Source organism: Balaenoptera borealis (genome assembly GCF_965194805.1).
Source record: "Balaenoptera borealis genome assembly, chromosome: 12".
In the NCBI taxonomy this organism is placed as follows: domain Eukaryota; kingdom Metazoa; phylum Chordata; class Mammalia; order Artiodactyla; family Balaenopteridae; genus Balaenoptera; species Balaenoptera borealis.
In genome coordinates, this window is record NC_138869.1 from 61,417,987 (window position 1) to 61,444,504 (window position 26,518).

Below are 26,518 nucleotides of genomic sequence, written 5' to 3' on the forward strand. Positions count from 1 at the left end.
TTCTCCCTTTTTCTCTTGATGAGTCTGGCTAATGGTTTATCAATTTTGTTTATCTTCTCAAAGAACCAGCTTTTAGTTTCATTGATTTTTGCTATTGTTTCCTTCATTTCTTTTTCATTTATTTCTGATCTGATCTTTATGATTTCTTTCATTTTGCTAGCTTTGGGGTTTCTTTGTTCTTCTTTCTCTAATTGCTTTAGGTGCAAGGTTAGGTTGTTTATGCGAGTTGTTTCCTGTTTCTTGAGGTAGGCTTGTATTGCTATAAACTTCCCTCTTAGAACTGCTTTTGCTGCATCCCATAGGCTTTCGGTCATCGTGTCTCCAATGTCATTTGTTTCTAGGTATTTTTTGATTTCCCCTTTGATTTCTTCAGTGATCACTTCGTTATGAAATAGTGTATTGTGTAGCCTCCATGTGTTTGTATTTTTTACAGATCTTTTCCTGTAATTGATATCTAGTCTCATAGCGTTGTGGTTGGAAAAGTTATGTGATACGATTTCAATTTTCTTAAATTTACCAAGGCTTGACTGGAGAAGATGGCGGAAGAGTAAGACGCGGAGAACACCTTCCTTCCCACAGATACAGTAGAAATACATCTACAAGTGGAACTGCTCCTACAGAACACCCACTGAACGCTGGCAGAAAACGTCAGACCTCCCAAAAGGCAAGAAACTCCCCCCATACTTGGGTAGGGCAAAAGAAAAAAGAAATAACAGAGACAAAAGAATGGGGACGGCACCTGCACCAGTGGGAGGGAGCTGTGAAGGAGGAAAGATTTCCACGCACTACGAAGCCCCTTTGCGGGCGGAGACTGCGGGTGGCGGAGGGGGGAAGCTTCGGAGCCACAGAGGAGAGCGCAGCCACAGGGGTGCGGAGGGCAAAGCGGAGAGATTCCTGCAAGGAGGATCAGTGCCGACCAGCACTCACCAGCCCGAGAGGCTTGTCTGCTCCCCCGCCGGGGTGGTCGGGGCTGGGAGCTGAGGCTCGGGCTCAGGGATCGCAGGGAGAGGACTGGGGTTGGCGGCGTGAACACAGCCTGAAGGGGTTAGTGCACCGCAGCTAGCCGGGAAGGAGTCCGGGAAAAAGTCTGCAGCTGCCGAAGAGGCAAGAGACTTTTTCTTCCCTCTTTGTTTCCTGGTGCGCGAGGAGAGGGGATTCAGAGCGCCGCGTAAACGAACTTCAGAGACGGGCGCGAGCCGCGGCTATCAGCGTGGATCCCACAGCAACAGGGGCGCAGAGGAAAAAACGGAGAGATTCCCGCACAGAGGCTCGGCGCCGAGCAGCGCTCACCAGCCTGAGAGGCTTGTCTGCTCACCCGCCGGGGCGGGCGGGGCTGGGAGCTGAGGCTCGGGCTCAGGGATCGCAGGGAGAGGACTGGGGTTGGCGGCGTGAACACAGCCTGAAGGGGTTAGCGCACCACAGCTGGCTGGGAGGGAGACTGGGAAAAAGTCTGCAGCTGCCGAAGAGGCAAGAGACTTTTTCTTGCCTCTTTGTTTCACGGCGCGCAAGGAGAGGGGATTCAGAGCGCCACCTAACCGAACTCCAGAGACTGGCGCGAGCCGCGTCTATCAGCACAGACCCCAGAGATGGGCGTGAGACGCTGGGGCTGCTGCTGCCGCCTCCAAAAATCCTGTGTGCGAACACAGGTCATTCTCCACACCGCCCCTCCCGGGAGCCTGTGCAGCCCACCAATGCCAGGGTCCCATGATCCAAGGACAACTTCCCCGGGAGAACACACTGCGCGCCTCAGGCTGGTGCAACGTCACGCTGGCCTCTGCTGCCGCAGGCTCGCCCCGCCTCCTCTGTACCCCTCCCTTCCCCCCGCCTGAGTGAGCCAGAGCCCCCGAAGCAGCTGCTCCTTTAACCCCGTCCTGTCTGGGCGGGGAACAGACGCCCTCAGGCGACCTACACGCAGAGGCTGGTCCAAATCCAAAGCTGATCCCCAGGAGCTGTGCGAACAGAGAAAAGAAGGGGAAACCTCTCCCAGCAGCCTCAGAAGCAGCGGATTAAAACTCCACAAACAACTTGATGTGCCTGCATCTGTTGAATACCTGAATAGACAACGAATCATCCCAAATTCAGGAGGTGGACTTTGGGAGCAGGATATATTAATTTTTCCCCTTTTCCTTTTTTTCTGAGTGTATATGTATATGCTTCTGGGTGAGATTTTGTCTGTATAGCTTTGCTTTATAATAGCTTTATTTTACTTCACTATATTATAGCCTCTTTCTTTCTTTCTTTCTATTTTTTCTCCCTTTTACTCTGAGCCATGTGGACGAAAGGCTTTTGGTGCTCCAGCCAGGCATCAGGGCCGTGCCTCTGAGGTGGGAGAGCCAACTTCAGGACACTGGTCCACAAGAGACCTCCCAGCTCCATGTAATACCAAACGTCAAAAATCTCTCAGAGATCTCCATCTCAACATCAAGACCCAGCATCATTCAATGACCAGCAAGCTACAGTGCTGAACACCCTATGCCAAACAACTAGCAAGACAGGAACACAGCCCCATCCATTAGCAGAGAGGCAGCCTAAAATCATAATAAGGCCACAGACACCCCAAAATACACCACCAGACGTGGACGTGCCCACCAGAAAGACAAGATCCAGCCTCATCCACCAGAGCTCAGGCACTAGTTCCCTCCACCAGGAAGCCTACACAACCCACTGAACCAACCTTAGCCACTGGGGACAGATACCAAAAACAACGGGAACTACAAACCTGCAGCCTGTGAAAAGGAGACCCCAAACACAGTAAGATAAGTAAAATGAGACGACAGAAAAACACACAGCAGATGAAGGAGCAGGGTCAAAATACACCAGACCTAACAAATGAAGAGGAAATAAGAAGTCTACCTGAAAAAGAATTCAGAAAAATGATAGTAAGGATGATCCAAAATCTTGGAAATAGAATAGACAAAATGCAAGAAACATTTAACAAGGACGTAGAAGAACTAAAGAGGAACCAAGCAACGATGGAAAACACAGTAAAAGAAATTAAACATACTCTAGAAGGGATCAGTAGCAGAATAACTGAGGCAGAAGAACAGATAAGTGACCTGGAAGATAAAATGCTAGAAATAACTACTGCAGAGCAGGATAAAGAAAAAAGAATGAAAAGAAGTGAGGACAGTCTCAGAGACCTCTGGGACAACATTAAACGCACCAACATTCGAATTATAGGGGTCCCAGAAGAAGAAGAGAAAAAGAAAGGGACTGAGAAAATATTTCAAGAGATTATAGTTGAAAACTTCCCTAATATGGGAAAGGAAATAGTTAATCAAGTCCTGGAAGCACAGAGAGTCCCATACAGGATAAATCCAAGAAGAAACACGCCAAGACACATATTAATCAAACTGTCAAAAATTAAATATAAAGAAAACATATTAAAAGCAGCAAGGAAAAAACAACAAATAACACACAAGGGAATCCCCATAAGGTTAACAGCTGATCTTTCAGCAGAAACTCTGCAAGCCAGAAGGGAGTGGCAGGATATACTTAAAGTGATGAAGGAGAAAAACCTACAACCAAGATTACTCTACCCACCAAGGATCTCATTCAGATGTGATGGAGAAATTAAAACCTTTACAGACAAGCAAAAGCTGAGAGAGTTCAGCACCACCAAACCAGCTTTACAACAAATGATAAAGGAACTTCTCTAGGCAAGAAACACAAGAGAAGGAAAACACCTACAATAACAAACCCAAAGCATTTAAGAAAATGGGAATAGGAACATACATATCGATAATTACCGTGAATGTAAATGGATTAAATGCTCCCACCAAAAGACACAGGCTGGCTGAATGGATACAAAAACAAGACCCATATATATGCTGTCTACAAGAGACCCACTTCAGACCTGGAGACACATACAGACTGAAAGTGAGAGAATGGAAAAAGATATTCCATGCAAATGGAAATCAAAAGAAAGCTGGAGTAGCAATTCTCATATCAGACAAAATAGACTTTAAAATAAAGACTATTACAAGAGACAAAGAAGGACACTATATAATGATCAAGGGATCGATCCAAGAGGAAGGTATAACAATTGTAAATATTTATGCACCCAACATAGGAGGACCTCAATACATAAGGCAAATACTAACAGCCATAAAAGGGGAAATCGACAGCAACACAATCATAGTAGGGGACTTTAACACCCCACTTTCACCAATGGACAGATCATCCAAAATGAAAATAAATAAGGAAACACAAGCTTTAAATGATACATTAAACAAGATGGACTTAATTGATATTTATAGGACATTCCACCCAAAAACAACAGAATACACATTTTTCTCAAGTGCTCATGGAACATTCTCCAGGATAGATCATATCTTGGGTCACAAATCAAGCCTTGGTAAATTTAAGAAAATTGAAATCGTATCAAGTATCTTTTCTGACCACAACGCTATGAGACTAGATATCAATTACAGTGAAAGACCTGTGAAAAATACAAACACATGGAGGCTACACAATACACTACTTAATAATGAAGTGATCACTGAAGAAATCAAAGGGGAAATCAAGAAATACCTAGAAACAAATGACAATGGAGATATGACGACCCAAAACCTATGGGACGCAGCAAAAGCAGTGCTAAGAGGGAAGTTTATAGCAATACAAGCCTACCTCAAGAAACAGGAAACATCTCGAATAAACAACCTAACCTTGCACCTAAAGCAATTAGAGAAAGAAGAACAAAAAAACCCCAAAGCCAGCAGAAGGAAAGAAATCATAAAGATTAGGTCAGAAATAAATGAAAAAGAAATGAAGGAAACAATAGAAAAAATCAATGAAACTAAAAGCTGGTTCTTTGAGAAGATAAACAAAATTGATAAACCATTAGCCAGACTCATCAAGAGAAAAAGGGAGAAGACTCAAATCAATAGAATTAGAAATGAAAAAGGAGAAATAACCACTGACACTGCATAAATACAAAAGATCATGAGAGATTACTACAAGCAACTCTATGCCAATAAAATGGACAACCTGGAAGAAATGGACAGATTCTTAGAAATGCACAAACTGCCGAGACTGAACCAGGAAGAAATAGAAAATATGAACAGACCAATCACAAGCACGGAAATTGAAACTGTGATTAAAAACCTTCCAACAAACAAAAGCCCAGGACCAGATGGCTTCACAGGCGAATTCTATCAAACATTTAGAGAAGAGCTAAAACCTATCCTTCTCAAACTCTTCCAAAATATTGCAGAGGGAGGAACACTCCCAAACTCATTCTACGAGGCCACCATCACCCTGATACCAAAACCAGACAAAGATGTCACAAAGAAAGAAAACTACAGGCCAATATCACTGATGAACATAGATGCAAAAATCCTCAACAAAATACTAGCAAACAGAATCCAACAGCACATTAAAAGGATCATACACCATGATCAAGTGGGGCTTATTCCAGGAATGCAAGGATTCTTCAACATATGCAAATCAATCAATGTGATACACCATATTAACAACTTGAAGGAGAAAAACCATATGATCATCTCAATAGATGCAGAGAAAGCTTTCGACAAAATTCAACACCCATTTATGATAAAAGCCCTGCAGAAAGTAGGCATAGAGGGAGCTTTCCTCAACATAATAAAGGCCATATATGACAAACCCACAGCCAACATTGTCCTCGATGGTGAAAAACTGAAACCATTTCCACTAAGATCAGGAACAAGACAAGGTTGCCCACTCTCACCACTATTATTCAACATAGTTTTAGAAGTGTTAGCCACAGCAATCAGAGAAGACAAAGAAATAAAAGGAATCCAAATCGGAAAAGAAGAAGTAAAGCTGTCACTGTTTGCAGATGACATGATACTATACATAGAGAATCCTAAAGTTGCTTCCAGAAAACTCCTAGAGCTAATCAATGAATTTGGTAAAGTAGCAGGATACAAAATTAATGCACAGAAATCTCTTGCATTTCTATACACTAATGACGAAAAATATGAAAGTGAAATTAAGAACACACTCCCGTTTACCATTGTAACAAAAAGAATAAAATATCTAGGAATAAACCTACCTAAGGAGACAAAAGACCTGTATGCAGAAAATTATAAGACACTGATGAAAGAAATTAAAGATGATACAAATAGATGGAGCAATATACCATGTTCTTGGATTGGAAGAATCAACATTGTGAAAATGAGTCTACTACCCAAAGCAATCTACAGATTCAATGCAATCCCTATCAAACTACCACTGGCATTTTTCACAGAACTAGAACAAAATATTTCACAATTTGTAATGAAACACAAAAGACCCCGAATAGCCAAAGCAATCTTGAGAACGAAAAATGGAGCTGGAGGAATCAGGCTCCCTGACTTCAGACTATATTACAAAGCTTCAGTAATCAAGACAGTTTGGTACTGGCACAAAAACAGAAATATAGATCAATGGAACAGGATAGAAAGCCCAGAGATAAACCCACACATATATGGGCACCTTATCTTTGCTAAAGGAGGCAAGCATATACAGTGGAGAAAAGACAGCCTCTTCAATAAGTGGTGCTGGGAAAATTGGACAGGTACATGTAAAAGTATGAAATTAGAACACTCCCTGACACCATGAACAAAAATAAACTCAAAATGGATTAAAGACCTACGTGTAAGGCCAGACACTATCAAACTCTTAGAGGAAAACATAGGCAGAACACTGTATGACATACATCACAGCAAGATTCTTTTTGACCCAGCTCCCAGAGAAATGGAAATAAGAACACAAATAAACAAATGGGACCTAATGAAACTTAAAAGCTTTTGCACAGCAAAGGAAACCATAAACAAGACCAAAAGACAACCATCAGAATGGGAGAAAATATTTGCAAATGAAGCAACTGACAAAGGATTAGTCTCCAAGATTTACAAGCAGCTCATGCAGCTCAATAACAAAAAAACGAACAACCCAATCCAAAAATGGGCAGAAGACCTAAATAGACATTTCTCCAAAGAAGATATACAGATGGCCTACAGACACATGAAAGAATGCTCAACATCGTTAATCATTAGAGAAATGCAAATCAAAACTACAATGAGATATCATCTCACACCGGTCAGAATGGCCATCATCAAAAAATCTAGAAACAATAAATGCTGGAGAGGGTGTGGAGGAAAGGGAACACTCTTGCACTGTTGGTGAGAATGTAAATTGATACAGCCACTATGGAGAACAGTATGGAGGTTCCTTAAAATACTAAAAATAGAACTACCATACGACCTAGCAATCCCACTACTGGGCATATACCCTGAGAAAACCATAGGTCAAAAAGAGTCATGTACCAAAATGTTCATTGCAGCTCTATTTACAATAGCCAGGACGTGGAAGCAACCTAAATGTCCATCGACAGATGAATGGATAAAGAAGATGTGGCACATATATACAATGGAATATTACTCAGCCATAAAAAGAAATGAAATGGAGGTACTTGTAATGAGGTGGATGGAGTTAGAGTCTGTCATACAGAGTGAAGTAAGTCAGAAAGAGAAAAACAAATACAGTATACTAACACATATATACGGAATCTAAGGAAAAAAAAAAAGGCCATGAAGAACCTAGTGGCAAGACGGGAATAAAGACACAGACCTACTAGAGAATGGACTTGAGGATATGGGGAGGGGGTGGGGTGAGATGTGACAGGGTAAGAGAGTGTCATGGACATATATACACTACCAAATGTAAAATAGATAACTAGTGGGAAGCAGCCGCATAGCACAGGGAGATGAGCTCGGTGCTTTGTGACCACCTAGAGGGGTGGGATGGGGAGGGTGGGAGGGAGGGAGATGCAAGAGGGAAGAGAAATGGGAACATATTGTATATGTATAACTGATTCACTTTGTTATAAAGCAGAAGCTAACACACCATTGTAAGGCAATTATACTTCAATAAAGATGTTTACAAAAAAATAAATAAATAAAAAATGAAAAAATAAAATGGGCCATAATTGATATGTCTCCCAGGTAGCTGGCAGAAATATATTCAACAAAAATTTCAAGGTCTTTAATGCAGACCTTATGGAATTACCACAGATAAAATTCCAAGGAATCCAAGCTCACAGTTAAAAGATAGGCGGGAAATACTTCAGGTGTATTAGCTTTAATTACTATGGTAACTATTAGCACCAAAAATGTTTAACATTTTTGAGAAGTAATCTTCTCCTTTCTATTTTCTAAGAGTTTTTTTTTTAAATTAGAAATTTCTGTTGAATGCTTGAAATACATTGTAAATTTAAAAATATTCTCTAGGCTTTTTAGAAGGATGACACAAACTATGCCTTTCAATTTCTTCCTAATTATTTTTCCCACTTGATCATAGCTCACCTAATAAAAATAGAATAACTTTGTGACAGAAAAAAAAAATTTACCAAGGCTTGATTTGTGACCCACGATATGATCTATCCTGTAGAATGTTCCATGAGCACTTGAGAAAAATGTGTATTCTGTTGTTTTTGGGTGGAATGTCCTAGAAATGTCAGTTAAGTCCATCTTGTTTAATGTATCATTTAAAGCTTGTGTTTCCTTATTTATTTTCATTTTGGATGATCTGTCCATTGGTGAATGTGGGGTGTTAATGTCCCCTACTATGATTGTGTTACTGTCGATTTCCCCTTTTATGGCTGTTAGTATTTGCCTTATGTATTGTGGTAATCCTATGTTGGGTGCATAAATATTTACAGTTGTTATATCTTCTTCTTGAATCGATTCCTTGGTCATTATATAGTGTCCTTCTTTGTCTCTTGTAACAGTCTTTATTTTAAAGTCTATTTTGTCTGATATGAGAATTGCTACTCCAGCTTTCTTTTGATTTCCATTTGCATGGAATATCTTTTTCCATCCCCTCACTTTCAGTCTGTATGTGTCCCTAGGTCTGAAGTGGGTCTCTTGTAGACAGCATATATATGGGTCTTGTTTTTGTATCCATTCAGCCAGTCTGTGTCTTTTGGTGGGAGCATTTAATCCATTTACATTGAAAGTAATTATCGATATGTATGTTCCTATTCCCATTTTCTTAAATGCTTTGGGTTTGTTATTGTAGGTGTTTTCCTTTTCTTGTGTTTCTTGCCTAGCGAAGTTCCTTTAGCATTTGTTGTAAAGCTGGTTTGGTGGTGCTGAACTCTCTCAGCTTTTGCTTGTCTGTAAAGGTTTTAATTTCTCCATCAAATCTGAATGAGATCCTTGGTGGGTAGAGTAATCTTGGTTGTAGGTTTTTCTCCTTCATCACTTTATATATGGTCTGCCACTCCCTTCTGGCTTGCAGAGTTTCTGCTGAAAGATCAGCTGTTAACCTTATGGGGATTCCCTTGTGTGTTATTTGTTGTTTTTTCCTTGCTGCTTTTAATATGTTTTCTTTATATTTAATTTTTGATAGTTTGATTAATATATGTCTTGGTGTGTTTCTTCTTGGATTTATTCTGTATGGGACTCTCTGTGCTTCCAGGACTTGAATAACTATTTCCTTTCCCATATTAGGGAAGTTTTCAAGTATAATCTCTTCAAATATTTTCTCAGTCCCTTTCTTTTTCTCTTCTTCTTCTGGGACCCCTATAATTCGAATGATGGTGCGTTTAATGTTGTCCCAGAGGTCTCTGAGACTGTCCTCAGTTCTTTTCATTCTTTTTTCTTTATTCTGCTCTGCAGTAGTTATTTCCACTATTTTATCTTCCAGGTCACTTTTCCGTTGTTCTGCCTCAGTTAATCTGCTACTGATCCCTTCTAGAGTATGTTTAATTTCTTTTACTGTGTTTTTCATCGTTGCTTGGTTCCTCTTTAGTTCTTCTATGTCCTTGTTAAATGTTTCTTGCATTTTGTCTATTCTATTTCCAAGATTTTGGATCATCTTTACTATCATTATTCTGAATTCTTTTTCAGGTAGACTGCTGATTTCCTCTCTTTTTTTTTTTTCCTCTTCATTTGTTAGGTCTGCTGTGTTTTTACCTTGCTCCTTCATCTTCTGTGTGTTTTTCTGTCTTCTCATTTTGCTTATCTTACTATGTTTGGGGTCTCCTTTTTGCAGGCTGCAGGTTCATAGTTCCTGTTGTTTTTGGTATCTGTCCCCAGTGGCTAAGGTTGGTTCAGTGGGTTGTGTAGGCTTCCTGGTGGAGGGGACGAGTGCCTGTGTTCTGGTGGATGAGGCTCGATCTTGTGTTTCTGGTGAGCACGTCCATGTCTGGTGGTGTGTTTTGGGGTGTCTGTGGCCTTACTGTGATTTTAGGCAGCCTCTCTGCTAATGGATGGGGCTGTGTTCCTCTCTTGCTAGTTGTTTAGCATATGGTGTCCATCACTATAGCTTGCTGGTCATTGAGTGAAGCTAGGTCTTGGTGTTGAGATGGAGATCTCTGGGAGATTTTCGTCGTTTGGTATTATGTTGAGCTGGGAGGTCTCTTGTGGACCAGTGTCCTGAAGTTGGCTCTCCCACCTCAGAGGCACAGCCCTGATGCCTGGCTGGAGCACCAAGAGCCTTTCATCCACACGGCTCAGAACAAAAGGGAGAAAAAATAGAAAGAAAAACAGAAAGAGGATAAAATAAAATAAAGTAAGATAAAATAAAATAAAAAAATAAAAATTAATTATGAAGAAAAAAAGAAAAAAATTTTTTAAGTAAACAAAATAAACAAAAAACAAAAAACGGACGGACAGAACCCTAGGACAAATGGTGAAAGCAAAGCTATACAGACAAATCTCACACAGAAGCAAACACATACACACTCACAAAAAGAGGAAAAGGGGAAAACATAATATATCTTGCTCCCAACGTCCACCTCCTCAATTTGGGATGATTCTTTGTCTATTCAGGTATTCCACAGATGCAGGTACATCAAGTTGTTTGTGGAGCTTTAATCCGCTGCTTCTGAGGCTGCTGGGAGAAACTTCCCTTTCTCTTCTTTGGTCGCACACCTCCCGGGTTTCAGCCTTGGATTTGGCCCCTCCTCTGTGTTTAGGTCGCCTGAGGGCGTCTCTTATTCGCTCAGACAGGACAGGGTTAAAGGAGCAGCTGCTTCAGGGGCTCTGGCTCACTCAGGCCAGGTGGCGGGAGGGGTACGGATGTGGGGCGAGCCTGCGGCGGCAGAGGCCTGCGTGACGTTGCAGAAGCCTGAGGTGCGCCGTGCGTTCTCCCGGGGAAGTTGTCCCTGGATCACGGGACGCTGGCAGTGGTGGGCTGCACAGGCTCCCGGGAGGGACGGTGTGGATAGTGACCTTTGCTTGCACACAGGCTTCTTGGTTGGCGGCAGCAGCAGCCGTCGCGTCTCATGCCCGTCTCTGGGGTCCGCGCTGATAGCCGCGGCTCGCGCCCGTCTCTGGAGCTCGTTTAGGCGGCGCTCTGAATCCCCTCTCCTCACGAACCAGGAAAGAAAGAGGCAAGAAAAAGTCTCTTGCCTGTTCGGCAGTTGCAGACCTTTTCCCGGACTCCCTCCCGGCTAGCTGTGGTGCGCTAACCCCTTCAGGCTGTGTTCACGCCGCCAACCCCAGTCCTCTCCCTGCAATCCAACTGAAGTCTGAGCCTCAGCTCCCAGCCCCCGCCACCCTGGCAGGTGAGCAGACAAGCCTCTCGGGCTGGTGAGTGCTGGTCGGCACTGATCCTCCGTGTGGGAATCTCTCTGCTTTGCCCTCCGCACCCCTGTGGCTGCGCTCTCCTCCGTGGCTCCGAAGCTTCCCCCCTCTGCCACTCGCAGTCTCCACCTGCGAAGGGGCTTCTTAGTGTGTGGAAACCTTTCCTCCTTCACAGCTCCCTCCCACTGGTGCAGGTCCCGTCCCTGTTCTTTTGTCTCTGTTGTTTCTTTTTTCTTTTACCCTACCCAGGTACGTGGAGGAGTTTCTTGCCTTTTGGGAGGTCTGACGTCTTCTGCCAGCGTTCAGTGGGTGTTCTATAGGAGCAGTTCCACGTGTAGATGTTTTTCTGATGAATCTGTGGGAAGGAAGGTGATCTCCGCATCTTACTCTTCCACCATCTTCTCCTCTCCTCTGGAGTTCATCTTTTAACTGAGTCTCTTTATAGTATTCCCTTAGGGAAGCCATTTTGGGCAAAGAAAAAGGCAGGCTTAAGGGCACCCAGGTGCTCATAATCAAGTGTGGTACAAGGGTCAGGCCAATACTTTTTTGGAGTGGACATTTTAGATTGGCTGATAATGAGAGAGCTCAGTCATCTGAGCATGGCCTGCAGAGTCCTTTATCCCTGATTCTCTACCCTCTGGCAAGCCTGGCTTTTTCTCAGTTCCTCAATGGACCATTCTCCCTTGATCACAGGACCTTTGTATATGTAGCTTCCTCAGCCTGGAAGTCTCTTCTCCACTTTCTTTTCTTACCTAGTTAACTCCTGCCCTCCTTCATATATTCATTCAACCGCCATTTTATCACACAAGCTTTTCCTGATCAGCTGTGTCCCCTACGTTACCCTCTCATAATATCATATATTTACCTGTTCTTTAATCATCTTATCCTAACTGTAAATTTACATTTATATGTGTGATTCTTGGTTTAATGTGTATCTCTGCCACTGGTCCTAAGGGTTGTGTCAATATGGATGGCTTCTGATGTGGTTACCATCTTATCTTTAGTACCTAGCCCGTTACCTGGAACATAGTATATACTTAGTGGATATTTGTTGGACAAATGAGTGAATCAGTATGTACATGTACCATCTTGAAGGCCAGATAGGGCAGCTGGAAACTTTATAAAGAATAGTAATCAGGAGACCTTCTGGTACTTAATGGGGACCTACTGTGCTGAAGACAGGGGTTGGTAGATTTTTCCACTGTTAAATACTTTGTAGAATGGATTATAAGGAAAAGCTTTCTGATGAGGTACACCTGGGTTATTGCAGGAGTAGAGAGTGCCTGGGCTCCTGGCATATTTAAACTGTGATCACAGAAACAATTGGAAATTCAGATATAAGACCTGGTGTGTGAGTAAGTATAGGAGCAAGAGAGACGTGTCAGAGATTTCAAGCCTAGGAAATGGGGAAGATGTGATGTCATCTGTGATTTGGGATATCCCAGATGGGGTGTGAAGAGGCAGGTGCTTCATAGGGCTGGGGGTGAATCCCCAGACAAAGACTGGGGCTTTCTGGCTTGGCTGTGAACTTGGGAGTTTCTGACAGACATGTGATGGATGAATGCTCATGTGGAGAGGAATGGGAACACCTTATATCTGTGCAGTATTTCCAAGTGCTTCTCATCTATTGTCATAGTGAGCCTACATGCCTGGAGCATGTGCTCCACAGCAAGACAGGCCACGACAGTGAGAGGCCCGCGCACCGTGATGAAGAGTGGGCCCCGCTCACCACAACTAGAGAAAGCCCTTGCACAGAAACGAAGACCCAACACAGCCAAAAATAAATAAATTAATTAATTAAAATGTCCTTGTTTAAAAAAAAAAAGAGTACTTCTTGACCATCGGTGATTTTGCAGACAGCTGTCCAAGTTTCTGCCATTATCTCAATTAACTGGAGTGAGTAGAGTCATTGTGAGTGCCAATCCTTGGTTTTTTGCCTTTCAAAATCAGTGGCATTTTTATAGAAACAGGATAATTTCTATGTAGCATTAGAACTAAAAGTCAAAGTATTATTTTAGATAGTAAGTTGGTCAAAGTTTATGTATGCCAAAATTATAGTGAGCTCCCCAAAATATTGAAACACTATGCTATGTCTACCAGTTTTCTCCATTGCACTATAGAGAAATGGAAAGGTTATAACAAGCCATCTAGCTTTTGCATAGTTCTTAAAAACACTTTGTAGAGCTTAGCCCTCTCATTTGTCAGTAGTACTACTGTATTGAGAGGACAGATAGATAAATATACTCATACATATGCATATATGTCTATATATGTATCGAAAGATACATCTCCATCTGTCTACAGTGATAAACCACACAAAATCTTTGCTCTCATGAATCTTGCATTCTGGTTAGGAATTACAGACCCCAATATGTAAATGAATATTAAGTAAATAAAAACAAAGAAAGTAATTTCAGATTGAAAGATAGTAAGAATTCAATAAATATAATAGAGAATTGAGGAAAGGGATGAGTTTTTGATAGTACGGTCAAAAAAGACCTTTCTGAAAACCCAGATCATGTGTGGCCTTTTATGCCTGGTAGGAGTTTGGTCTTTATTCTTAATATCTATCAGAAGCCTTTAAAGAATTTTAACCTTTAGGTAGTGATATCTGCTTTAGGTCTTTCAAAGATCACTGTGACTCTGGTATGGAGAATTATGTTTCGGAGGGTAGTGATGGCTGTGGGGAGTCTGCTTAGAAAGTATAGTTCAGTAGCCTGGATGAGAGTTCGTGGTGTCCTGGACTAGGTGATAGTGGTTGTATTAATTATCCATTATTGTGTAACCAACTACCACAAAGCTTAGTGGCTTAAGACAACAAACATTTATTTTCTCACCATTTCAAGGGACAGGAATCCAGCAGCAGCTTAGCTGGATGATTCTGGCTCAGAGTCTCTCATGAGGCTTCAGTCAAGCTGTGAGCCAGGGCTGCATCGTCTGAAGCCTTGACTTGGCCTGGGAATCCACTTCCAAGAAGGCTCACTCACATGATGGGCAATTAGTTCTGGCTTTTGGTTGGAACTTGGCCTCTCATTCACCAGGACCCCTCTTCTCTATGTGGCCTCTTCAGCAGAATAGCCTGGACTAGACAAATATTTCTTAACTATAACATCAAGGGACTTCCCTGGTGGTCCAGTGGTTAAGTCTCTGTGCTCCCAATGCCGGCGGCCCACGTTCGATCCCTTGTCGGGGAACTATGACCCCACATGCTGCAACTAAGCCTGTGTGCTCTAGAGCCCACACACCACAACTAGAAAGCCCACACGCTGCAACTAGGGAGGCCCACGTGCCACAAAGAAGACCCAGCACAGCCAGAATAAAATAAATAAATGAAAATAAACTATAACATCAAAACCATAATATATATATATATAGATTAATTCATTGAACTTCCTTAAAGTTTAAAACTTCTGTTCTATGAAAGATATTATTAAGAGGATGAAAAAACAAGTTGAAGACAAGGAGAAAATATTTGTAGATCATCTATCTGACAAAGAATTAGTATCAATAATACAAATAATAAGAAATCTCAGTAATAAGAATACAAACAACCCCATGAAAAAATGGGCCAAATTTTGAACAAGCACTTCACTAAAGAAGATACACAGATGGCAAATAAGTACATAAAACATGTTCAGCACCATTAGTCATTAGGGAAATGCAAATGAAAGCTATACTGGGCTACCACTACATGCTAGTTAAAATGGCTAATTAAAAAACCCCTGATAACTTCAAATGCTTGTGAGGAGGCAGAAGCAACTAGAACTCTCATACATTTCTGGTGAGAACACAATGGAAAATATTTTGGCTTGGTAGTTTTTAATGAAATTAAACATACACTTATCATAGGATCCAGTAATCCCACTCCAAGGAATCTATCAAAGAGAAATAAAAAATTATCTTCGCACAAAAATTTGTATGCAATTGTTGTACTTACTTGGACCTGTAGTACAATCTTGAATAGGAATGGTGAGAGTGGACATCCTTGCCTTTTTTTCTGTGTATCCTGAGTTTATACTACCTTGTCTTAATTACTATAGCCTTGTAATAATTCTTAATATACTATAGAAAACTCTGTCCTCTTTTATATTAAAATCCATGACTCCTCTTGGCAGTTTCTATTTCTATATGAATTTTATACTCAATTTGTGAAGTTCTGCCCAAAATATGAAGACATTTGATTAGAATTGCATAAATTAGTTTAGGAAGAATGAAATCTATATAATATTGAAAATCCCAATCCATGAATTTGGACTTTCTCTCCATTAATTTTAATCTTCTTTAATGACTCTGTAACAAAATTTTATAATTTTCCTGCATAGGTCTTTCATGTCCTTTGTCATATTATTCCTAGATATTTGTTCCTATGATGGTATTGTAATTAGTATGTTTTCTTTCTTTTATTTTTTTTTTGAAAGGAAAGAGAAAATAATGTTTTCTGATTTATTTTTAAAATTCAGTTATCAAGGCACATTAAAAATGTTCTTATATGACAATCTCTTCAAAATATCTATCAATATAGTAACAAGATGGCTATATCTTTTATTTCTTTTTTATTTTTCTTCTTTGCTTTAATTGCGATATAATTGACCTACAACATTGTATTAGTTTCAGGTGTGTAACATAATGATTCGATATTTGTTATATACTGTGAAATGATCACCATAAGTCAAGAGAACATCCAGCCTTGTTTTTTTTTATCTTAAGGGAAAGACATTCAGTCTTTTAACATTAACTAGAAAGTTGGCTGTAGGGTTTTCATAGATGCCCTTTATCAGATTAAGGAAATGCCTGTCTATTTTCCACTTTGCTGAAAGGAATAGATATTGAATTTTCTCAAATTCTTCTTATACAACTATTGAGATGTTCGTATGATTTCCTTCTCTAATGTTCTGATCTGGTGAACTCTATTGATTAATTTTTAAATGTTGGATCAGCGTTGTATTTTTGGCATAAACCCCACTTGGTTATTATTTGTTATCCTTTTTAATATATCCCTAGATTGGATTTACTTATTTTTTGCATCTATTCTCATGGGCAATATTGTTCTGTGCTTTTCTTTCCTTGTAATGTCTTTGTCTGGACTTGTTCAGGGTAATGTTGACTTCATAAAATGAGTTGGGAAGTGTTCTCTCCTCTTCTATTTTCTGGTAGAGTTTATGCATAACTGATATTTATCCTTTAAGTGTTTGGTTGAATTTGTAAATAAAATGGTTTGGGCCTGATTTTTCTTTGTTGGCAGTATTATATTCTGTTTTGATAAGAATTTGGGGCTTTAGATTGAGCAACCTCAAATTCATGTCTAACTCTGTTCATTTCTCCCTGAGAAACCCTGAGCAAGGCACTCATTCTCTTTGAGCCTCTGTTTCCTCATCTATAAAATGGGTGGTTGTGAAGATTAAATAGCGATATACATCAGTTGATTATCACTATGCTATACTACATTTGCATATGTTAACTTATTCAGATTTTAATATTATAGTACTACTATCTATATTATTACAATCCCTATTTTACAGATAAGAAAACTATTGCAAAGAGAGATTAAATAACTTGCCCAGAGTTACTCAGGTAGCACATAATGAAGCCAGGATTTGAACTGAGCCTGTTCAGTTCCAGAGTCCTTGCCTTTAAGCACTAACAGGCACTAACTATAGTAATTCCTATTGCACTGTGAGTATTAAAATAGACAATATATGTAAGCAGCTAAATCTGTGCTAGTTCAAGGTTGTTGTTTTGTAAATGGATATTGTTATTAATAACATGAATTAATATTACTTTGAAGTCAAGGTACTTCAGAATATTTTCAACCTGTCAAAGACACTTTAGTATAGATAATCAAATACTTTTTATTAAAATTCATTACAGTGAAACTCCATACATATTTAGTACACTTAAAAAAGTGATATTGTGAACATCAAACTTTATTAGGAATAGCAACTTGAATTTTTGCCCTGGTTCAACACTGTCTTTTTGTTTAATTCTAGTAATTAAACCTCTTGAAATGTTTGTAAATCCATACAATGATAATAGGAATAATATCTGTTTCTACCACTTTGATCTAAGTTATTGAGTGGCTTAAAAAAGAGAAGTATGTGAAGGTGCTTTGAAAAATATAGCTAGTGCTAATATTAAATATAAATATTTAGTGTTCTAGTTTAAAAATTAGAATCCATTGTATTAACATAATTCTATTATTATATAAGTATTTTGAGATGATTGTGAACATTGTTATTTACTATGACTTTGTACAAATAGATACCATTAATTTCAGGTTTTCAGACCTTCATGGTGATTATTTAGGCTTACCATATTTGTTTACATTTTTAGCCAGATGAGGTGATGACTGCCATATGCCAAAACATTAGATTCATTTTATTTATTTGAAAATTATAAAGGGTAACCTAAAAAAGTAGAATCACAAGTTCAATAAGTACTTTGTCCTATCTTCCAGTCAGAAAGACTTATTTTAATATTTTTTAATGAAACCTCATTATGTCAATATATATAGATAGCATAATGACCTAATGTATGTACACCATTAATGAAGGCTGGGAGTGGTTCAGAAGATTGGCGCATGGGGCATTTTGACAGGGAAAACAAGAAAAGCTTTCTCTTGTAATTGTAATAGCTTTTTGCTTTGTTTTGTTTTGTTTTTGCAGAATGTTAAAAGCTAAGGAACAATGCTAATTCTGGGAAAATATAATCAAATTGTTTTTCTTCTTGAATTGTAGCTGACTTTGGCCTGGCAAAGCAAAAACAAGAAAGCAGTAAACTTACATCTGTTGTAGGAACAATTCTGTATTCCTGGTAAGGACAATTATTTTATAGCTCTCTAACACCATTTTTTAACTGGTTTGGGCTTTCATTTCTTTTCTTGGCTTGCAAAGGAAAGATATTTACATATTTAATAAGTTTTCCTCAATTACCCAGGTAATACACATGTATAGAATCGTACCATTATGTGTTTAAAATAACAAACTATCTTTCCTTTAAGGTAACTCTGCCCCTCAATTACTTGTAATTGAAGTGATCTTTGGCACACAGTAGGTGTACAGAGTCGTTGAATGAATCTGTGAATGAATTAGTAGACTTGCTACGCAATATGACACTTGGAACATTTTATTGCATCTATTGTATATATGATTCTTTTGCTCTCTTTCCATCTATAGACACTCAAGGTCAAGGAAAGGGTTTTTATGTCCTAATACCTGTCCCAGCGTCTGGCAAATAATAGGTGCTGAATAAATTTTATTATGTGAATGAATAAATGATGATATATATACTTACACATATATTTACAAAATTGGTGCTTCTTGGGCAAATGAGCATTATTTTGATGAATTGAGACTTTTTTAGCATGCTTTTTAGGGTTCCTTTGCAATCCATTAATTATCATGAAGTGAGAATCTTCTTTTGCTGATCACATATCATTTGTCTGAATCTGTCGAAATTAGCAAACAGATATGGTAGTCCGTAGATGCAGCAGATTTCAGGGAAATATTCTGAAATTTCATTCGTCGGGTCAAGCAATCAAGACACTTCCATCTTCTTTTTTTAATCTAGTCTATTGTGCATCAGAGTCCTGGGGGTAGGATTCAGAATGAATCTTCTCCAAGGTGGGTGGAATTTGGAAATAACAGCCCTATTTTACAAAGTCCTTTCATACAAGAATGTGCAAAATAGTGTTTTTAAGGGGTGAATTTTCATTTATTTTGCTAGAAATTTCTTACATCTTTGTTTTTGAAACTAGCTTCATGGGAAGATGCAGAGATTGGTGGCCAGGTTAATATTGTACCTTGAAAACTGATAGTTTATCTGCGCACTTAATCTCTTAATAATAAGGATATGAATCACCCATTACTTGTTGCTGGAATAATAGTTTTCATTTCTTCTACTTTGTATTCTTTTTCAAAAATAATAAAAGCTTCATCATAAAAGTGTTAAATAATCATATATTCCTGAACAGATTTGATTGTCAATCAAAATTACAGAACAAATAAAATACAAACTAAAAATAAGCACATTTATTCCCAAGACTGTGAATTCAGTTTAGAATCGCTATTATGATAATTTTGTGTGTGTGTTGAGGTGGGGGGCAGGAAATCTATAGAGTATGTAAGAAGAAATCTAAAACATGATAACTATTTTGTTTTATTAGCCCAAAGATGGATTCACATTTTCTTTTAATTTTTAAATTAACTACAGAGTTAGGAAAGCTGAACCTCCTAATACAGTTAAGGTATTATTTCACTTAGGAATATCACAAATGTATGACCATTCATCTTTCTATCAAGCTCTTTGTTCTTTTAAATTGCTTTAAAATATTTATTTCTACTCCCTTATCCCACCTTCCTCTCTCCTGGTTGTTAGAAATGCCCCTTGTATTTTAAAATACACAATCAACTTAGGCTCACAAGCCAGAGTTAAAAGAACTCAGTTCTAAATTACATTCCATTACTTTCTTACTTTGGGATTTTCCAAAAGACAAGAATCCAAGTGAAATAGTTTATTTCGTAGGTGGTTCCATGAAATAGTGGTGGGGGGTGGGGGGTAGGAAATGAGACAGAGAAGGGAAAGCAGCCAGTACAGGAAACATTAATAATCAGGTCCAGGCTTCCCCGGTGGCACAGTGGTTGAGAATCCGCCTGCCAATGCAGGGGACACGGGTTCAATCCCTGGTCTGGGAAGATCCCACATGCCGCGGAGCAACTAAGCCCATGCACCACAACTACTGAGCCTGTGCTCTAGATGCCGTGAGCCACAACTACTGAGCCTGCATGCTGCAACTACTGAAGCCTGCGTGCCTAGAGCCTGGTGCTCCACAGCAAGAGAGGCTACCACAATGAGAAGCCTGTGCACCGCAACTAAGAGTAGCCCCCGCTCGCCTCAACTATAGAAAGCCCACATGCAGCAGCGAAGACCCAACACAGCCAAAAATAAATAAATAAATAAATTTATTTTTAAAAAATCAGATCTGTAGATTATTATCTGGGATACAGTGCACGAGATGTTTCAGAGTTGTCCTATATGCCAAATTAAAGGTAGGAGGTTTTTTTTTTTCTTTTCTCAGTCACAAGTGGCTAAGGGCTACTCCATGGGTGACCTTCAGTCACTCCTGGCCTCCTGGGGTGGCTGGGAGGAAGCCCCCAGGCAGAGAATCATGGGAACTTGTTCACTGCATGATGTCAAGGACATGTACTGGAAATGTCAGCTGTATAATCTCTCAAATTCTAATTGTTCCAAATTTAAGATGTTTCCTAATATATTGTTTGACATGTCCAGTTACTTTTGAATATTTTTATATCCTTCCCTTTGTGTTTTCTCTGAGTTTGTGAATTGAACAAAAGTAAAACAAATATCTTTCACATTCTCTGCCCTGAGTCTCATACCTTCATGCCTTTTCTTGAATTGTCCTTTTATCTATTTCCAGGGTATTTCCCTCCACATTCTGTAATCTTTGTGTAATTCTTTTGAGCTCCTCTGAGCCAATTCATGTGGACCTGGGATGCCTGCCCCGGCTCTCCACGTTCCCCAGAGTTTGATGTTCCCATGTCATTTTGCTCTTTGCTTTTGCCTTTGCTTCCTCAGGTATTAACTTATTTAATAGCAGAAAGTTCTTTATCAACATTTGCAGGAAGTGCCTGGGAGCATTCTTTTTTTTTTAATATTTGTTATTTATTTATTTGGTTGCACTGGGTCTTAGTTGCAGCCGGTGGGCTCCTTGGTTGTGGCTTGCGGGCTCCTTAGTTTCAGCCAGCAGTCTCCTTAGTTGCAGCTGACAGGCTCCTTAGTTGCAGCACATGGGCTCCTTAGTTGTGGCAGGCAGGATCCTTAGTTGTGGCTCTCCTGCTCCTTAGTTGTGGCAGTGTGCTCCTTGGTTGCAGCCAGCAGTCTCCTTAGTTGCAGCTGGAAGGCTCCTTAGTTGCAGCACATGGGCTTCTTAGTTGTGGCAGGAGGGATCCTTTGTTGTGGCATGGGAACTCTTAGTTGTGGTATGCATGTGGGATCTAGTTCCCTGACCAGGGATCAGACCCAGGCCCCCTGCATTGGGACCTTGGAATCTTACCCACTGCACCACCAGGGAAGTCCCATCCCAGCATTCTTTATATCTCAGCTGCTAGATAAGTGGTTTGTGGGCACTGGACTGATTGTGCTATGGGCACTGGACTGATTGTGCTGGAACACAAGTTCCATAAAACCTCCTTTTCTTATCTGTTATTATCTCATATTATTTCTTATCTGATTATTATCATTATTAGGCAGGTCTTTATTATCCTTCTCATGGAGAATAATCTCTAAATATGGTCCTTGGTTCCATTTTTTATCTCTACGTCTTACTCCAATTACAGAGTCCAAAACTGTACACTTCCTTCAACTGCATTTTCAGAGCAGATTTTAGAGTCTGATGCTCTGAGAAATATTTTGGGCTAGTTTCTTCACAGAATGGATATTTGGGATTTCTGGATAATAAACAAGTATGATCTAATAAAAATAGAAAACTTTGACTAATCCTGGAATGGGAATTCTTTGAGACTTTATTGCTTAGTGTAATCCCATTCATGTTATTACATTAGATAATTTTTTTAAAAGCTGCTGAAGTTTTCATTGGATGGATCAAAATAAACCTGTAGGAAAACCTGAACAAGTAGAGACACAGTGAAACCTGCTCAACTTCTGACTGTACTTCTCAAGTTCTTAAGGACTCTCCAAGCTCTGAGACTCTTAACTGACTTAAAACACTTTGGTAGCCTCCAGCTGCTCACAGTTCACAGACCACGTCCTCAGTCAGGCTACACGAGGACAACCCTGCATGCTCTGCCTCTGCCACGTCTTCCTGCTGTACCTGCACCCAGACTTCACTACTCTTAGCTGCTCCCTGCATGTTCCCTGTGACCACAGGGCTTTTGCACATGCTGCTCTCTGCCTGGAATACTGCTTTTCCCACTTGTCACTGGGTTACCTCTTCTCACCCTCCACCTCTCAGCTAGAATGTAGCCTCCTCAGGCAAACCCCCCAAAACAGGGCAGGATGCCCCTGGCCTACACACACCATGCACTTGTCCTTCACCAGGTGGAATTTTATATTTATTTTGTGATAGGCCACTATCCCCAGCACTGAGCCCAAGTGTGGTTTATAGGCTCACGAGAAACATTTACTATATGAGTGATCCAGTACTTGTATGACTATGAACAGTACCCGAAATAATGGAAATATAATAAAGGAAATTTCTCCCTCACACTGTAACAAACCTTCCACCCCATCAACCACCCCCTCGGCTATGCCTTCAGATTTCCAATGTGTGCCCACCGGGTGCTCCCCTCCAGAGCTGCAGTTCACCTCCTTTCTTCCTTCTGCTCTCTGTTAAATGTCCCCTTCTGTAGAGAGATTTTCCTGATCATCTGCCCCAAATAGCAACCTCCTTCAGATGCTATCCCTTTATTTTTTCATAGCATTTGTCTCTCTCTGGCATTATGTTGTATTTTGATTGGTGTATCATGTGTCTCCCACTAAAACACAAACTCCACAACGTAGAGCTGTTAACTGTTTTGTTCACTGTTGTTTCCCTGCTCCTCTAGGAGCAGACTGACAGAATCCTAATAAATATTTTGAATTATTAAAGTGAAAATAAGTTATTCTGGTTTTGTCTTAAAATTTCTTTTTTGAACTTTATTGAAGAGTAATTGGGAAAAATTGACAAATATAATTGTATATATTTAGAGTGTATAACACGATTTGATATACATTTGTGAAATGATTACCAAGATCAGTATAATTAACAAATCCATCACCTCACATAATTAACTCTTTTTTGTTGTTCTGAGAATGCTAAGATTTACTCTTGGGACTTTTAAGTACACAGTAGCATGTTATTAACTATAGTCACCATGCCATACATTAGATCCTCAGAACTCATTCTTCTCATAACTGAAAATTTGTACCATTTGACCTGTATCACCCCATTTCTCCCTACCCCCAGCCTGTGGCAACTACCATTCTACTCTCTCTGTTTCTACGAAATCAGCTTTTTTTTTTTTTGTCTTTGTCTGGCTTATTTCAACTAGAATAATGTCCTCCAGGTTCAACCATGTTGTTGCAAATGACAAGATTTCCTTCTTTTTAATGGTTGAAAACTATAAATATTCCATTGTACATATGTATACCACGTTCTGTGCTTTAATGTGACTAAAAATCCATGTGCATTTTTATCAAGCTCTAAGGCACTAACATATTTTTTTAATTGAAGTATAGTTGATTTCCAATATTGTTAGTTTCAGGTGTACAGCAAAGTGATTCATATTTTTGCAGATTATAATCCATTATATGTTATTACAAGATCATTGGTAAAATTCTCTGTGCAGTACAGTATATCCTTGTTGATTATTTTATATACAGTACTTTGTTAATGCAGTACCCCCACTTCCTCACTTCCTCTCCTCTTTGGTAACCGTAAGTTTGTTTTCTATGTCTGTTGAGTCTGTTTTTCTGTTTTGCTATACACTTATTTGTATTAGTTTTTAGATTCCACATATAAGTGATACCATACATGACATGTCTTTCTCTGACTTATTTCACTAAGCAAAATAATCTCTAGCTTCATCCACGTTGCTGCAAATGGCAGAATTTTATTCTTTTTTTATGGCTTAGTAGAATTCCATTGTATGTATATATATATATATATATATACCACATCTTCCTTTTTTATTTAAAAGAAGTTATTGATGTAATATTGGTTTATAACATAAGTATCATGTGTAAAACATTATATTTCTTTTTCAGTATACAATACAGTGTGTTCACCACCAAAAGTTTAGTTTCTATCTGTCACCATACAACTGACCCTCTTTGCCCATTTCACACCCCCCGCCACCCCTTACCATCTGGTAACCACTACTCTGTTCTCAGTATCTCCAGGTTTGTTTGATTTGGTTATTTATTTTGTTTTGTTTGCTTGTTTGTTTTTATATTCCATATGTGAGTGAAATCATACTGTATTTGTCTTTCTCCATCTGACATTTAATTTAGCATAAGATGTTCAGGGTCCATCCATGTTGTTGCAAATGGCAAGATTGCATTGTTTTATGGCTGAGTAGTATTTCATTGTATATATATACCACATCTTCTCTATCCATCATCTGTTGATGGGCACTTAGGTTGTTTCCATATCTTGGATACTGTAAATCATGAACATAGAGGTGAATATAAATTTTCACATTACTGTTTTCATATTCTTTGAATAAATACCCAGAAGTGGAATACCTGGATCATATGGTAGTTCTATTAATTTTTTGAGGAATCTTCATACTGTTTTCCATAATGGCTGCAGCAATTTTAAATTCTCTAATTTTATTATTTATACCGGCTACATACTTTCTCTCATAATTCTTTTTTTAAAGTGAAGTCTAGTTGATTTACAATGTTGTGCCAATTTCTGCTGTATAACAAAGTGACTCAGTTATGGAAATATATGCATTTTTAAAATATTTTTTTCCATTATGTTTTATCCTAGGAGATTGGATATAGTTCCCTGTGCTGTATAGTAGGACCATATTGTTTATCCATTCTATATATAATAGTTTGCATCTACCAATCCCAAACTCCTAGTCCACCCCTCTCCCTCCCACCCAACCCTTGGAACCCACAAATCTGTTCTCTATCTCTATGAATTTCTGCTTTGTAGATAGGTTCATTTGTGCCATATTTTAGATTCCACATGTAAGTGATATCATATGGTATTTGTCTTTCTCTTTCTGACTTACTTCACTTAGTATAATAATCTCTAGTTGCATCCATGTTGCTGCAAATGGCATTATTTTGTTCTTTTTCATGGCTGAGTAATATTCCATTGTATATGTGTACATCTTCTTTATCCATTCATCTGTCGATGGACATTTAGGTTGTTTCCATGTTTTGGCTATTGTGAATAGTGCTGCTATGAACACAGGGGTGTATGTATCTTTTTGAATTATAGTTTTGTCTGGGTATATGCCCAGGAGTGGGATTGCTGGATCATATGGTAATTGTAATTTTAGTTTTCTGAGGAACCTCCATACTGTTCTCCATAGTGGCTGCACCAATTTACATTCCCACCAACAGTGTAGGAGGGTTCCCCTTTCTCCACACCCTCTCCAGCATTTACTGTTTGGAGACTTTTTTGATGATGGCCATTCTGACTAGTGTGAGGTGATACCTCACTGTAGTTCTGATTTGCATGTCTCTAATAATTAGTGGTATTGAGCATCCTTTCATGTGCCTACTGGCCATCTGTATGTCTTCTTTAAAGAAATGTCTATTAAGGTCTTCTGCCCATTTTTTTATTGGGTTTTTTGTTTTTTTATTGTTGAGTTGTATGAGCTGTTTGTATATTTTGGAGATTAAGCCCTTCTCAGTTGCATCATTTACAAATATTTTCTCCCATTCTGTAGGTTTTTTCTTTTTTCTTTTTTATGGTTTCCTTTGCTGTGCAAAAGCTTGTAAATTTGACTAGGTCCCATTTACTTATTTTTGTTTTTATTTCTATTGCCTTGGGAGACTGACCTAAGAAAACACTGGTGTAATTTATGTCAGAGAATGTTTTGCCTGTGCTCTCTTCTAGGAGTTTTATGGTATCATGTCTTATGTTTGAGTCACTAAGCCATTTTAAGTTTACTTTTGTGCATGGTGTGAGAGTGTATTCTAACTTCATTGATTTACATGCAGCTAACTTTCCCAGCACCACTTGCTGAAGAACATTTTCCCATTTTATATTCTTGCCTCCTTTGTCAAAGATTAATTGACCGTGTGGATTTATTTCTGGGCTCTCTATTCTGTTCCATTGATCCGTATGTCTATTTTTGTACCAATACCACACTGTTTTGATTACTGTAGTTTTGTAGTATTGTCTGAAGTCTGGGAGAGTTATGCCTCCTGCTTTGTTTTTTTCCCTCAGCATTGCTTTGGCAATTCGGGATCTTTTATGATTC

General features: G+C 39.2%; 1 protein-coding gene across 12 annotated transcripts in view; it reads left to right on the forward strand.

The window, feature by feature from the left end:
• NEK10 (NIMA related kinase 10) overlaps window positions 1-26,518 on the forward strand; it is a 325,496-nt gene that overhangs the window by 112,965 nt on the left and 186,013 nt on the right. For all 12 annotated transcript variants that reach the window (XR_014232504.1, XR_014232505.1, XM_082346463.1 and 9 more), the window contains one exon: window positions 18,290-18,365. Coding sequence is in view for 10 of the 12 variants with exons in the window: in XM_082346463.1 (XP_082202589.1) it covers window positions 18,290-18,365 (76 nt within the window). In the remaining 2 variants the exon portion in view is untranslated. The remainder of the gene's footprint in view (window positions 1-18,289; window positions 18,366-26,518) is intronic.